We start from the raw sequence: 14294 nt of genomic DNA on the forward strand, positions 1-14294 counted from the left end.
TCCCCTCGTCGCCACATTCTGGCGCCTGTTCGGGTACACAGAGGGAGAATTCAGAATGTCCAAATTACCTAACAGCACATCTTTCAGGAATTGTGGGAGGAACCGGAACATCTGGAGGAAACCCACGCAGGCGGAACGGTAGCACAGTGGTTAGCACTGTTGCTTCACAGCTCCAGAGTCCCAGGTTCGATTCCCGGCTTGGGTCACTGTCTGTGCAGAATCTGCATGTTCTCCCCGTCTCTGCATGTGTTTTCTCCGCTGGATGCATTCCTCTCATTATATCCTCCACAGCAGACACCATCTCCCATGCCCTACACTCAACCCTGGAGCATCTCGACAACAAGGACTCCTACATCAGACACTTATTCATTGACTACAGCTTCAAATTCCTAGTGTGCACATCACAAACAATCTGTCCTGGTCCACCCACGTCCGCACTACGACCAAGGAAGCACAACAGTGCCTATACTTTCTCAGGAAACTAAGGAAATTCGGCATGTCCACATTGACTCTTACCAACTTTTACAGCTGCACCATAGAAAGTATCCTATCTGGCTGCATCACAACCTGGTATGGCAACTGCTCGGCCCAAGATCGTAAGAAACTACAGAGAGTCGTGAACGCAGCTCAGTCCATCACACAAACCCGCCTCCCATCCATTGATTCTGTCTATACCTCCCGCTGCTTTGAGAAAGCGGGCAGCAAGGACTTCCGGGTGCGACGATGACCAGCTAAGTCGCACGTTTCGGCAGCTCCCGTTGGAACGGACTTTTGGGCTCTTGATAAGAGCCCCAACGGCAATTTTAAACGGCCAAAATCACTGTGCGGTGAAATAGAAGGGAATCCCCCCGGATATTGATGGAAAAAGGAGAGGATAGCGGCAGGATTGCAGTGGATCCTTCGGAGCAGCGGCAAGGGAGGGAAGCTCGAAGCAAGATGGCGTCGGAAGGTGGCCGTTCGATATGGGGCCCGGAGCAACAAGAGTTCCTGCGGCGCTGTGTGGAAGAGCTGAAGAAGGAGGTGTTGGCCCCGATGCTACAGGCGATTGAAGGGCTAAAGGAGGTGCAGAGGACCCAGGAGCTGGAGCTTCGGGTCGTGAAGGCAAAGGATGCTGAAAATGAAGATGAAATTCAGGGCCTGGTGGTGAAGACAGAGACGCACGAGGCGCAGCACAAGAGGTGTGTGGAGAGGTTGGAAGCCCTGGAGAATAATTCGATGAGGAAGAATCTAAGAGTCTTGGGTCTTCCCGAGGGCGCAGAGGGGGCGGACGTCGGGGCATATGTGAGCACGATGCTTCACTCGCTAATGGGATCGGAGGCCCTGACGGGCCCTTTGGAGGTGGAGGGAGCTTATCGAGTTATGGCGCGAAGACCAAGGGCAGGAGAAATACCTCGAGCCATAGTGGTGAGGTTTCACCGCTATAATGACAAAGAGATGGTCCTAAGATGGGCGAAGAAAACTCGGAGCTGCAGGTGGGAGAATGCGGTGATCCGCGTATACCAGGATTGGAGTGCGGAGGTGGCGAGAAGGAGGGCGAGTTTCAATCGGGCTAAGGCGGTGCTTCACAAAAAGAAGGTGAAATTTGGAATGCTGCAACCGGCGAGACTGTGGGTCACATACCAAGGGAAGCACCACTACTTTGAGACGGCAGAAGAGGCAGAGGAACTGTGGGCGCCGGTGGGTAGGAAAGCGGGGCTGAGTGGGAAATGCGGGCCTCGTTCCCGCGCTATGGTAATTATGGCGGGAACAGGGACGCAGGAAGGTGGGGGCCTCGCACAGTGAGAGGCCGAGGGCAAACGGGGAAGCCGAGGTCAGCCAGAGTTCTCTGACTTCTGGGAGCAACATATGGGGGTGTAATTACGCTAGAGGGGGATCTAGCGGAGGGTGGGGGGGCTAACTGGGTTGCTGCTGCTAAGGGAAGGGGGAGCTGTTATGGGGCGGGGTGGTCGAGGCGGGAGGGCACCGTCGGTGGGATATACGGGTACGTGGGAACCGGGTGAGGAGCTGGGGTAAGAAAGGGGATGGCTAGTCGACAAAGGGGGGGGGGGGTAAAGAGCCCCCCAACCCGGTTGATCACGTGGAACGTGAGAGGGCTGAATGGGCCGATTAAAAGTGCGCGGGTACTCGCACACCTAAAGAAATTAAAAGCAGATGTGGTTATGTTGCAGGAGACGCACCTGAAATGGACAGATCAGGTCAGACTACGCAAAGGATGGGTGGGGCAGGTGTTTCATTCGGGTTTAGATGCGAAGAACAGGTGGGTGGCTATTTTAGTGGAGAAATGGGTACTGTTTGAGGCAAAGACCATAGTGGCGGACATGGGGGTAGATACGTGATGGTGAGTGGCAGACTGCAAGGGGAGGCGGTGGTTCTGGCGAACGTGTACGCCCCGAACTGGGATGATGCAAACTTCATGAGGCGTATGTTGGGGCGTATCCCGGACCTGGAGGCGGGAAAGTTGGTAATGGGGGGAGATTTCAATACAGTGCTTGATCCAGGGCTGGACCGGTCGAGGTCCAGGACCGGGAAGAGGCCGGCAGCCCTTCAAGGTGCTGAAGGACTTCATGGAGCAGATGGGAGGAGTAGACCCTTGGAGATTTATCAGACCGAGCAGTAAGGAGTTCTCATTCTTCTCCCATGTTCACAAGGTATATTCACGGATAGACTTTTTTGTCCTGGGAAGGGCACTGATTCCGAAGGTGACAGGGACAGAGTACACGGCCATAGCCATCTCGGACCACGCTCCACACTGGGTAGATCTGGAGGTAGGAGAGGAAAAGGAACAGCACCCACTCTGGAGAATGGATATGGGCCTGTTGGCGGATGAGGGGATATGTCTAAGGGTGAGGGGGTGTATCGAAAGGTACTTGGAGCTTAATGACAATGGAGAGGTTCAGGTGGGAGTGGTCTGGGAGGCGTTGAAGGCGGTGGTCAGAGGGGAACTGATATCCATAAGGGCACATAAAGGGAAGCAAGAGAGTAAAGAAAGGGAGCGATTGCTGAGAGAACTTCTGAGGATGGACAGGCAATATGCAGAGGCACCGGAGGAGGGACTGTACAGGGAAAGACAAAGGTTACATGTGGAATTTGACCTGCTGACCACGGGTAAGGTAGAGGCACAGTGGAGGAGGGCACAGGGAGTGCAGTATGAGTATGGAGAGAAGGCGAGTCGGTTACTGGCCCAACAATTGAGGAAGAGGGGAGCGGCGAGGGAGATAGGTGGGGTGAGGGATGAGGAGGGAGAAATGGAACGGGGAGCGGAGAAAGTGAATGGGGTGTTTAAGACATTCTATGAGCGGTTGTATAAGGCTCAGCCCCCGGAAGGGAAGGAGGGAATGATGCATTTCCTGGATCAGCTGGAATTCCCGAAGGTGGAGGAGCAGGAGAGGACGGGACTGGGAGCACAGATTGATGTGGAGGAGGTGGTAAAGGGGATTGGGAGCATGCAGGCGGGGAAGGCCCCGGGACCGGATGGGTTCCCGGTGGAATTTTACAGGAAATATATAGACCTACTGGCCCCGCTTTTGACGAGAACCTTTAATGAGGCCAGGGAAAGGGGGAAGTTGCCCCCGACTATGTCGGAATTAGGGTTGGGAATGGGGCCAATGGGCCCATTGAGTCCATGCTGGCTCTCTATAGATCTAACCATCTCCTTGTTCTATCCCTGTCATTTTATTTCCCTCAGGTCCCCATCCAATTTTCTTTTGGAAACATTCCATCATCTCTGCTTCTACCCCCATTGTAGGGAATGGGCTCCAGATGTTTACCAATTTCTTTAAATGCAAACGGATTTCAGAGAGTGAAGAAGGCCATTCTGCCCATCGTTCCCATTCTGTCTCTTTGAATGAACTATCTAATTAATCCCAGTACCCTGAAAGTTTATACTTCTTTCCAGAGTCTGTCCAGTTCCATTTTGAAAGCTATAGTTGAATTTACTTCCTGCACAATTGTCAGACTGTGAATCTCAAATCAGAATAACTTGTTCTGTTTTAAATTAAATAATTTCACAATATCCTGTGTTTGGTTTTTCACAAGGTATTTGAAATGGAGTGAAAGGCATGGTTGTTACACAAAACCACGACTCAATCTTTATTCTTGATCATGGTGAGTGGGCCGAGTATGATATGTCCAAGTCTGGGGACTATTTCTAAAATGAAATTACATTTCTATAGCACCTTTCATGACCACAGGATCTCCTCACACATTTTACATCCAGTGAAGTGCTTTTGAAGTGTCGTCACTGCTGTCATGTGGGGAACGATAGGTATGCCTTAGTAACAAAATGTAATTTTAAAATCATCTTCATCCATCTGCACTGTTATAAGTAACAAGGTCAAGGAAGCCATGTTAAACTCCAGTACATGAGTGGACTTCTAATTAAAAATGAATACTGTATAAACCAAAATGTTTCCAGAAACTGCTGAAGTAGTGGAAATTGTTTAAACTACTAATTCCAAAATTTTGAAAAGCTACTGGTCATCATATACTGCCAAAATCTGGCTCAAGAATAAGATTCATTTTTCCATCCGATCAAAATTAGTAAGAAAGTAAGCTATTGTATTCTACAAAACTGTCTTTGAACTACTGTATCCTGTATTAACCAACTGTATCAATTGAAGATTACTGTATTAGTTAGCAATCTGTCAGAAATAGATGATTGAATAAGTAGTGAGCTTTAATTGAGTTACAGTTAATGAATCAATTGTTATGTTAAAAGACAGTTTAAATTGCTGTAAAACTGTAATGCTTACTTTCTGTGTCTGTAAAGAATGTGCAACGAGGATAAATGTACTGGCAAGAGAGGCCTTCAAACTCTGATTAGCCTCAACATTTGAAACCATAAATAAGGGATTATATAGAATCAGATAAAGGGATAGTAAGAAACAGTTCTGTTGTATTCATGTCTAAAGTAATGAGACATGTGTGGAGTTTGTATGTTCTCCCTGTGCCTGCATGAGTTTCCTCCGGGTGCTCCAGTTTCCTCCCACTGTCCAAAGTTGTGCAAAGGTTAGATGGATTGGCCACGCTAAATTGCCCCTCAGTGTCCAAAGATCCCACAAACAGCAAATGATAATGAGCAGATGATGTGTTTTTAGTGATGTTGATTGAGGGATAAATATTGACCGGGACACCGGGGATAACTCCCCTGCTCTTCTTCAAAATAGTGGCTGTGGGATCTTTTACACCCACCTGAGAGGGGCAGACAGGGCCTCAGTTTAACATCTAATTTGAAAGAAGGCTGTTCTGACCGTGCAGCACTCCCTCAGTGCTGGGACCAGGAATGTTGGATGTGATTTTTGTCCTCAGGTCTCTGGACTGGGATTTGATCCCACACCCTTCTGACTCAGAGGTGAGAGAGCTGCCCACTGAGCCACGACTGACACTATAGACTATGGGCCCGATTCGCCGGCCTCGTTGCGCTCTCGATCAAGAGTAACGAGGCCACTGAATAGCGGGAAATGCCAAAAACGAGATCCGTGCCAGGCGCCAAACAGTTTGCGATGCAACCAGCCCACTCCCCTTGGTGAAATCAGGATCTCGCCGTAGCGAGGTGAGAAACCAATGATCACCTCTTCAGCCCCATTTCCATTCAATTAACGAGAGCTACCCCAGATCCAATGGCCTCCCGTCATTCAGCGGCCTCCCCAGCAAGTGCTCACACTGGCGGCGATTAGTATTTATTTTGAAAAGCTTGAACCAGGCAGAAGAATTCCTGTGGTGAGCCGAGGAGGTGAGTCGCCATCTTTGCTCACAGGCAAAGAGCCCGGGGGCACTGGGCATGCTGCCCCAGTATTTGGGGGGGGGGGCGGGGGGAGACTCTGGGGGTGACAACCACTCGGGCACCACCATGCCAACCCCTGGATCATGTGTTCCAGTTCCGGGGGCAACCCTTGTCCCTGCCCATCTGCCCCAACCGCCACCCGTAACCCCCACCGACTGCTGAGGCCTCTGGCTGTGTGGCTGAAGGCTATTGCTGATAGGGAATTGGCAATTGTGAGCCCTTCACAGATGCCAAGTGGATTCCCGTGGGTGGGCAGGCCTTGTAGCATGTGGGAGTCATTGCCCAGCATTGCAATCAAACCTTGATGCCTGGACACTGCGCCTGAACGCTGCGGGGGACAAGAGCATACACGCAGCATCCGCACACCCAGGGGATGGGACAGAGCCTCAGGGACATGCCCACGGCCAGAGGGTGGGTGGGTGCCACATCAGGTGGTGGTGGGGGTGGGGGGGAGGGGGGATGCGTGGAGAGATGGGCAAAGGGATCAGGGGTCAGCCCACATTGCAGAAGAAAGTGACAGAGGCATCATAATGTTTGTGCAAAGAGGTATTTATTGTGCTGTACGTTATCCCACTCCTGGTGGCGTGGTGCCCCCCCACCCCTGCACCCAGTACCCTCGGTGATCCTCGACATGCCTGGCCCTCCTAGCTCTAACACTATGTCTGGCTGTGACCAACGTCGACGAAGCTGCACAGGCGTGACTGACACTCATTCAAGTGTCTATCTGAAACCGCGCACCAGGGAATGAACGCAGGCGGACCATTTTGGTTGAAGCCACGCTAACGTGACTGCCGGATTTGAAGCCGCGGAGATGGGCCATCGCTCACTGAGCGTCTGGTTGAAGCTGCACAGGTTGTTGAAGCCATGCAAGTGGGCCAATGCTCACTCGAGTGTCTAGTTGAAGCCGCATAGTTCACTGCATTTTCTTTCCCTTCGTCTATTTGTTAGATTTCTTTCTCCATCGCATCAGAAAATAAATAAATAAATATTGCCGAATACAAAAAGAAAGAATGTTCCGGGTTCTGATTGAGGAGCCGTGAGCTCCATCACAGGGTTCACAGCGGAACATCAATCTCAGTTAATGCAGAAAGATGGTTGGGACCCACACCTTACGGCTGGGGGACAGGAAAGCTGGCGGATGGGTCAGAAGAAGGCTAGAGAACAAAAGGGGTAATAATTCTGAGCAGCCTATATTTAGTGAATAATTAGACAAAGGAATGAGACAATCCAGTCCAGCCGGTGGCTGCAGTTTGCAGCAACACAGTTGGGCAGATAGGGTGGGGCTGCCCCAGTGGATAAAACACAATCACCAACCGCCCTTGGGCCGAGGATACTGAGCCTCATCTCCCTGTGGCCAGAACCAATAGATATTGGGAATTGAAGGAAAAGGAGAGACATTTAGTAAACCCACAGGGTAAGACTAATCCTGAAGGAACACAAATTTGCTGAGGAATAGCAATGGTGTCACTTTACCTGCCTGAAGACACAGGAAACTGAGCGATAAAATGAAACCATTCAGCTGGACAGCTGGAAATGAAATACAGGCTTGTGTCTCAAAGGAAAACTCCGTCTGTGAAAAAGCATTTTTGCAAACTTTAAACCAAGTCCTTTCAGAGCAAGTAGATAAGGACAAGTACAGCTCCTCCTGCGATTACCAAGGGGGAGGCTGCCCTAAACATTACAGTCATATATTCTCCCCTCCCTTGTCCTGGCGAGTTAGCAACAGTTTTAGTTAAAAATGTAACAAATGAATTTACTGTTCCATTTGAGATGCTAATAAGAGGTTTTTTATTGTGTTTAGTTCTATGTTTACAATTAGTTTGGATAGGAAACTAAACTTCATCCAATGTGAAACTGATTTAAATAAAATTCCAACCGCTTGGATTTAAGAGACAGGTTTGAAAGTAAGTAACCCATGTTTAGGTCAGTCTGTTCCAAAACAAAGATAAGACGAGTTTGGCAGCAATCCAATTTTAACTCCCCAGTACATTTGGGTGATAAAAAAATGTTGAGAGTCAGTTTTAAAAAAAATATTTTTTTATTCTCCTCTTTTCTCACATTTTCTCCCAAATTTACACCCAACAATAATCAGTAACAAATATGTCAATCCCCATATCAATAACAACGATCCCATCCTCCCACCAAACCCCAAACATTAGCTCGCATGTTCACATAAACAAATGACAAAAAGGAATCAGGAATCACCCATAGTCGCCATTAACACACACAGCCCCCCTCCCCCAACCCTCCCACCCACCCGCCCCAACTAATGTTCGATCTTATCCAGTTCTTGAAAATGCATAATGAATAATGCTCATGAATTGTAGAACCCCTCCATCCTTCCCCTCAGTTCAAACTTAACCTTCTCAAGGGTCAAGTATTCCAACAGGTCCCCCGCCACGCCAGGGCACAGGGTGGAGAGGTTGCTCTTCAACCTATCAGGATCCGTCTTCGGGCGATCAACGAGGCGAAGGCTACAACATCTGCCTCCGCACCCGTTTCCAACCCTGGCTGGTCGGACACCCGAATATGGTTGGAGTTCTGTAAACATCTTCCATGACCAAAAGGGGGAAGTGTTGGAGGGCATTTTGTGATACTGGACTATGGTATAAATTATAGGTGGCCCTGTAACTACATCTGTGCTCCCGTATTACTTTTAAATAGTTCTGATGAAACAAAAGGTACTCATTGGCTTAGATGCCTGTTTAGAAGAGGTAATTTGTAGAAATAGATAGTGTATACACAATGCTGTTAACATCAGAAAAGACACAAAATGGCTGTTAGCTATTTTGTGATATAAAATGGCTGAACAAGCCACATTCCCTGTAAACTGTCTCATGAGACCCAAGCGTGGGTATGTATAGAGAGTGTCCCAACAGCCGCTGATAACAGCTTCACAGAACAAGACTTGCAATGTATCCTTGATAAGTTCAAGGTCTAAGGCTGTAGACAGGGCACATCATTGTTAGTTTTGAATGACTTCTGTATGAAGTTAGGGGCGGGTAAGACAACACCCACTTTAACCATATATGTGATAATTGGGTATGCCAGGAAAATTGATTGACTGCATGTAAAAAGTGTGACGTGAATATAGTTGATTGATTGTCTGTAAATGAGAAAACAACTAATTCTGCCCCTTGAATCTGTATATTATCCCATGTGAGCTTTAGCTCAAGTGAGAGAAGGTGCTGTCACAGGCTGTGGAGTCTGAGACCTTCCCTCCCAAAATTCTGACATAATAAACTGCTTTTTTTACTTATACTCAGGTCATTGTGTGAATATTTTCACCCCTAACATTGTAATTCTTTTATTTAATGATGTGATATTCCCAATGAGAGCGCGACCTCGAGGAATTGAGCTGAGTTCTAACCGTACCATCAAGCAACATTGCATAATATTATGTATTAAAACCCCATTCCTGTTTGTTTCAGTCTGATCAATGAACTTAAACTATGTGACGATGGAGCAATATAGGAAATGATAGAGGCAATGATTCAATAACAGTCCTGCTGATATTGTCTCTTTAAACATTTCAAGTTCTTTTTTAAATACATTTAGAGTTTCCAATTATTTTTTCCACCTCCCCAGCGCGCTGGCTTCATCCGTTACAGCTGGAGGTCTGAGTCAGGCCGCCATCGGCGGCGAGACCTTCCCCCCCTCACCGCTCCCGCTGTCCGATCTCCCGTGTCTCGCGTTCAGGGAGCGAGCAGCCAGCTTCCGTCCTCCTCCACCTCCCTCGGCACCACCAGCAGCAGCTCACAGGGATCCTGGGCAATCTGGTCCTGCAGGAACTTCCTCAGTTCCTCCTCATTCCCGATTGGAACCGGGGCCTTTAGTTTGGAGTGCAGGTTGTAGTAGGCCCCGTTGATTAGCCTGACTGCCACCCAGTGCTTGCGCTGGATGGGGAGCGAGACAAAGCCCAGCGTCATGTTGGAGGGAATGTTGAGGATGAAGCCATGGACCCGGCTCAGCACCAAGCTGCTGAGCGACTTGCGTTTATCCCACCAAATCGCAGCGAGGCCTTGAGTTAGCAAGGCGGCCATGAGGACGTTGACATCATAGTTCCCGGTTCCTAACAAACTGCGATGTGGATTCACCAGAGAGTCGGGAGCCAGCTGGCCGCTCAGCCCGTCCAGCTGCTGCTGGGTGAAGAGCGGCTGCTGCAGGAGGTTGTTGAGGGCGTGGAGGGCGCAGAGCTCTAGGCGCTGCCGCTCGTGGTACAGCGGAGGGGGGGGGCTCCGACATCCCCACACCCGGGGGGGCTCCGACATCCCCACACCCGGGGGGGCTCCGACATCCCCACACCCGGGGGGGGCTCCGACATCCCCACACCCGGGGGGGGGGCTCTGACATCCCCGCACCTGGGGAGGGCTCCGACATCCCCACACCCGGAGGGGGCTCCGACATCCCCACACCCGGGGGGGGCTCCGACATCCCCACACCCGGAGGGGGCTCCGACATCCCCACACCCGGGGGGGGCTCCGACATCCCCACACCCGGAGAGTGAGGACAGGCTGCCGGGTGAGTCACTGCCAACCCCGAGGATGCGCCAGTCCCACCCAGGCCCGGACGGAGAGCCCTTTTTGCATCTTTTAACGACTTATTATTTTTCTTTCTTCAATCTAAAAACAAAAAAATTCTTCAAAAATAGTTTTTTTAAATATTCCTCAAAACGTCCCCTGGGGCCGGACTTCCGACGACTTAAAAACACACTCTAGGCGGGAGCCACCCGGTGTGGAACATCTCCACTACATTGCGTCCTGGCTTCGGGCCTGCCGCCTCATCCTCAGTTTAGCTCCACCCCCGTTGCTCCAAATGCGCGCGTCCCGGGCCCGACACCTCAGCTCCGGCCGCCAGACACTCACGTGGGGTTCGTCGCCGGTTCTGAAACCGGCCCGGCTGGACGCCCGGGACAGCTCCAAAGGCCGCCGAAAATCGGTGGGGGGAGACCAAAAAAACGTGGAAACCCCTGAAAGCGGCGTAGACAGTGGCCACCGGCGGGAGCTCCTCTAGGACAGAGACTTGGACTCTTTCCACAGTCAGTCCCCTGGAACACACTCACTCGGGTGTGTGTGTCTCGGTGCTTTTCCAGTCACACTGATGGTTAAAATCTTTTGATGCCGACAGATCGGGCAAACATTTCTCCTTCGAGGTTCAAAGGCCGATAATACTCAGGTCCCAAGGTATCGAGTGACTCTGTAAGACTGAGACGTGATCATTGAGATTTCTGTCTGTAATTCCTCCTCTTGTAATATCTGTAAAAGGGGTTTACAAAAGTCAACACTCAGTACAGGATAGAAATTCAGATCAGAGAATTCTAGTTTCTATGGAATATTCCTTCCTCTCATTCCCCAATACCTCGTCTCCAATACCTATTCCCCATACCTAGTCTCCAGGGAGCGGACTCGGAGGGATGGAGTGTCGGAGCTGTGAGGACAAAATCCTTATCTCAGGGATTCACAGCCAAGTCTCCAGGGAGCGGACACGGAGGGGCAGGGTATTGGAGCAGTGACTGTAGGAAGGATGAGCTAGCTGACCACTGCACCCTGGTACAGGAGGCCATCCAAGTGGGGGGAGGAAGTGGTAGTTGTCGGTGATTCTATAATTAAGGGAAGTGATAACGTCCTTTGGAAGCAGGACCGAGAGTCCCACATGGTGTGTTGCCTGCCCGGTGCCAGGGTGAGGGGCATCTCTAACCGGCTTGAAAGGATATTGGAGAGGGAGGGGGAGGATCCAGTTGCTGTGGTCCACATTGGGACAAACAACATCGGCAAGACTCGGAAATAGGACCTGTTTGGGAATATCAGGAACGAGGAACAAAATTAAAGAACAGGTCCTCAAAGGATGTAATCTCTGGATTATTACACGAGTCACGTGCAAATTTGGCACAGGGATGAGAAAATTACGGAAGTAAACACGTAGCTAAAGGAGTGGTGCGGGAAAGAGGGGTTCCAGGGGCACTGCCACCAGTATTGGGGCAGGAGGGATCTGTACCGTTGGGACAGTCCCCACCTGAACCGATCTAGGACCAGTGTCCTCGTGGAAAGGATAAATAGGGAGGTCAGAAGGACTTTAAACTAATAAATGGAGGGGGAGGGGAAGGCCTCAGGGGAACTCAATACAGTTCCAAACACAAGTAGCAGGACGGTCTGGACTGGGTACCAAATATACCGGTTATAAAGTTTACAGGAGGGACGGAGAATATGGCAGAGTGGGTGGAGTAGCCTTACTGATTGGAAATACTATCACCTCAATGGTGAGGATTGGAGTTGTTAATTGTCACGTGTATCGAGATACAGTGAAAAGTATTGTTCTGTGTACAGTTCAGATAGATCATTCCGTACATGAGAACAATACATAGGGTAAACATCAATACACAAGGCGCCAATACTACCCCTTCCCCAGTCCCCCTGTCGTCAGCACCTCCTCCAGCAATGTGGAAGCTGGCTCTACTGGGAAGCTCTGTATCTCCTTTCTGGCAAAGTCTCAAATCTGCATATATCTAAATATTTCCCCTTGCTCCAGCCCATACTTCGCTCCCAGCTCCTTCAATCCTGCAAAACGACCCCCAAGAAATAAATCTTTTAGTGTCCAAATTCCTTTCCAATCCCATCTCCGAAAATTTCCAATCCCACTTCGCTGGCTCAAATCTATGGTTATCCTCTCCTTTCTTAAGGAGAAAGTCGACATAGCTTTATTACAGGAAACTCATCTGGATGATGAGGAACACTTTAAATTGAGGCGGGATTGGGAGGGACAGGTTTTTTTCATCTCCTTTTCATCCAGTAGCAGGGATGTGGCAATCCTTATTAATAAAAATATCCCTTTTAAGGTTGAAACCTGCACCAAGGACAAAGGAGGTAGATATGCGATCATTAGAGGTTCGGTGCATGGCGATATTGTTTCAATAATGAATGTTTATGAATCCCCGAATTACTCCCCGGAGTTCATTACTAAGGCCTTTGTGGATTTTGCAGAGTTAGCTTCAACTAACTCTTTTGTGGTTGGTGACTTCAACTGTCCCTTAAATCCGCTGGTAGATAAGCTCCCGGTTACCAAGACCCCCCCCCCCCCCCCGCTGCCACAAGCCAGGGCATTGGCCTTTACTTGTGAGGAGGTGGGTTATGTGGATGTTTGGAGAACTTTGCACCTGAGGGGAGGAGATTTTACCTTCTTTCCAGCTCTAATCAATGTCATACTAGAATCAACAACATTTTTATGTCAAGGACGATCCTACACCTGGTGTCCTCTTGCACCGTCGTGACCATCGATTGTGGACCATCCCCCTGTTACTCTGGAATTCTACTCGAGGGTTCACCCCCAGGTCGAGAATGTGGAGGTTTGCTGCCTCTCTGATAAGAGATACTTCATTTACTAAGCATTGTAAGAACGAGTTTGAGTTCTTCCTTTGGGTTAACCCGACCCCTGGTATTCCCCCCTCCATTTTATGGAAGACATGTAAAGTTTATGCTCGGATGCTGAAGAACCAGCAATGTCTGGGGGTTTGTTTCACGAAGGCCGAGCAGAATTACAAGGAGATCTCGAATAAGCTATTGCTGAAGGAGGTTAATGATTGATGCAGCAGGTCGAGAAAGGTTTGCGAGGCAGACGTTGTACGAGTTTGGGAATAAACCGAGCAAATACATGACCTGTTTGACAAAGAAAAAGGCCGACATTGGAACAATTCCCTCTGGGCAGCTTGGGGGGGGGGGGGGAAGGGTTGTGAGGACAGAGGAGATAAACAGGGATCTGGGGAATTCTATGCAGGATTATAAAGTCTCTGAAGTCTGGTGAAGTGTTGCTGGATATGGAGCATTTATTCACTTCCCTGAAGCTTATGGAGGCCTCAGAAAGCCAGTGTGAGCCTCTTAATGCTCCCCTTTCTAGGGAAGAGGTCTCAAAGGCCATGAAGGAGCTCAGTTGGGTAAAGCACCAGGAGCGGATGGCTGTGGGTGTGAGTTTTATAGGGGGCTTGAGGATTTGTTGTTGGACCCATTGATGGGTATGTATTGTCACTCTTTTGACTCAGTCGATGCTGTCATCGACTCTTTGGGAGGCTACTATCTCTTTGATTCTGAAGGATCCAGAGGAGTGTGCCTCTTGTTGGCCAATATCTGTTTTGAATCTTGACTTCAAATTACGATCTAAAGTTTTGGCGAGAAGGCATCCTTCCAACAATTGTGCGGGGGCGGGGGGAGCCTGGGTTTTCCAGTAACAATGTTGGACGGTTGCTGAATGTGATTCAGGCTTTTCAGAAATACACAGTGGGTGGGCTGGTGATCTCCTTCGATGCAGAGAAAGCTTTCGATCAAGTCGAATTATCTGGTGCATCCGATTCGAGGCTTCGGAATGGGTGAGGATTATATCGAGTGGATTCAATTGTTAGATTAAAGGTAAAGTCGCCAAGGTCCCAGATGACCATAGGCTGCTTTCCCCATTGAGAGGTATATCTGACTGGTGGTGATTTAACCTGAGGATCAACACAACTCAGGCACGATACAAGGTTGAGAAG

At 49.5% G+C, this 14294-nt stretch overlaps 1 protein-coding gene and 1 long non-coding RNA gene across 3 annotated transcripts in view; both read right to left on the minus strand.

The window, feature by feature from the left end:
• LOC140420256 (uncharacterized) overlaps positions 1-7395 on the minus strand; it is a 29586-nt gene extending 22191 nt beyond the window's left edge. Inside the window, exon 1 of the long non-coding RNA XR_011946247.1 lies at positions 7256-7395. This is a non-coding gene — a long non-coding RNA (uncharacterized lncRNA). The remainder of the gene's footprint in view (positions 1-7255) is intronic.
• A 664-nt stretch (positions 7396-8059) lies between these two features.
• Positions 8060-10053, minus strand: LOC140420245 (josephin-2-like). Of its 2 annotated transcripts, XM_072504283.1 has the most exons (2): positions 9897-10053; positions 8060-9770 (listed from the first exon to the last, which is right to left on the minus strand). In XM_072504283.1, exons 1-2 carry the CDS (start codon positions 10051-10053, stop codon positions 9478-9480), a joined length of 450 nt encoding a protein of 149 aa, XP_072360384.1. In that variant the 3' UTR covers positions 8060-9477. The 2 variants fall into 2 exon arrangements, with proteins under 2 accessions (XP_072360384.1, XP_072360383.1); XM_072504282.1 differs by having other exon boundaries at positions 8060-10053.
• Positions 10054-14294: the final 4241 nt, after the last annotated feature.

Source organism: Scyliorhinus torazame, chromosome 5 (genome assembly GCF_047496885.1).
Source record: "Scyliorhinus torazame isolate Kashiwa2021f chromosome 5, sScyTor2.1, whole genome shotgun sequence".
NCBI classification, from domain to species: Eukaryota; Metazoa; Chordata; class Chondrichthyes; order Carcharhiniformes; family Scyliorhinidae; genus Scyliorhinus; species Scyliorhinus torazame.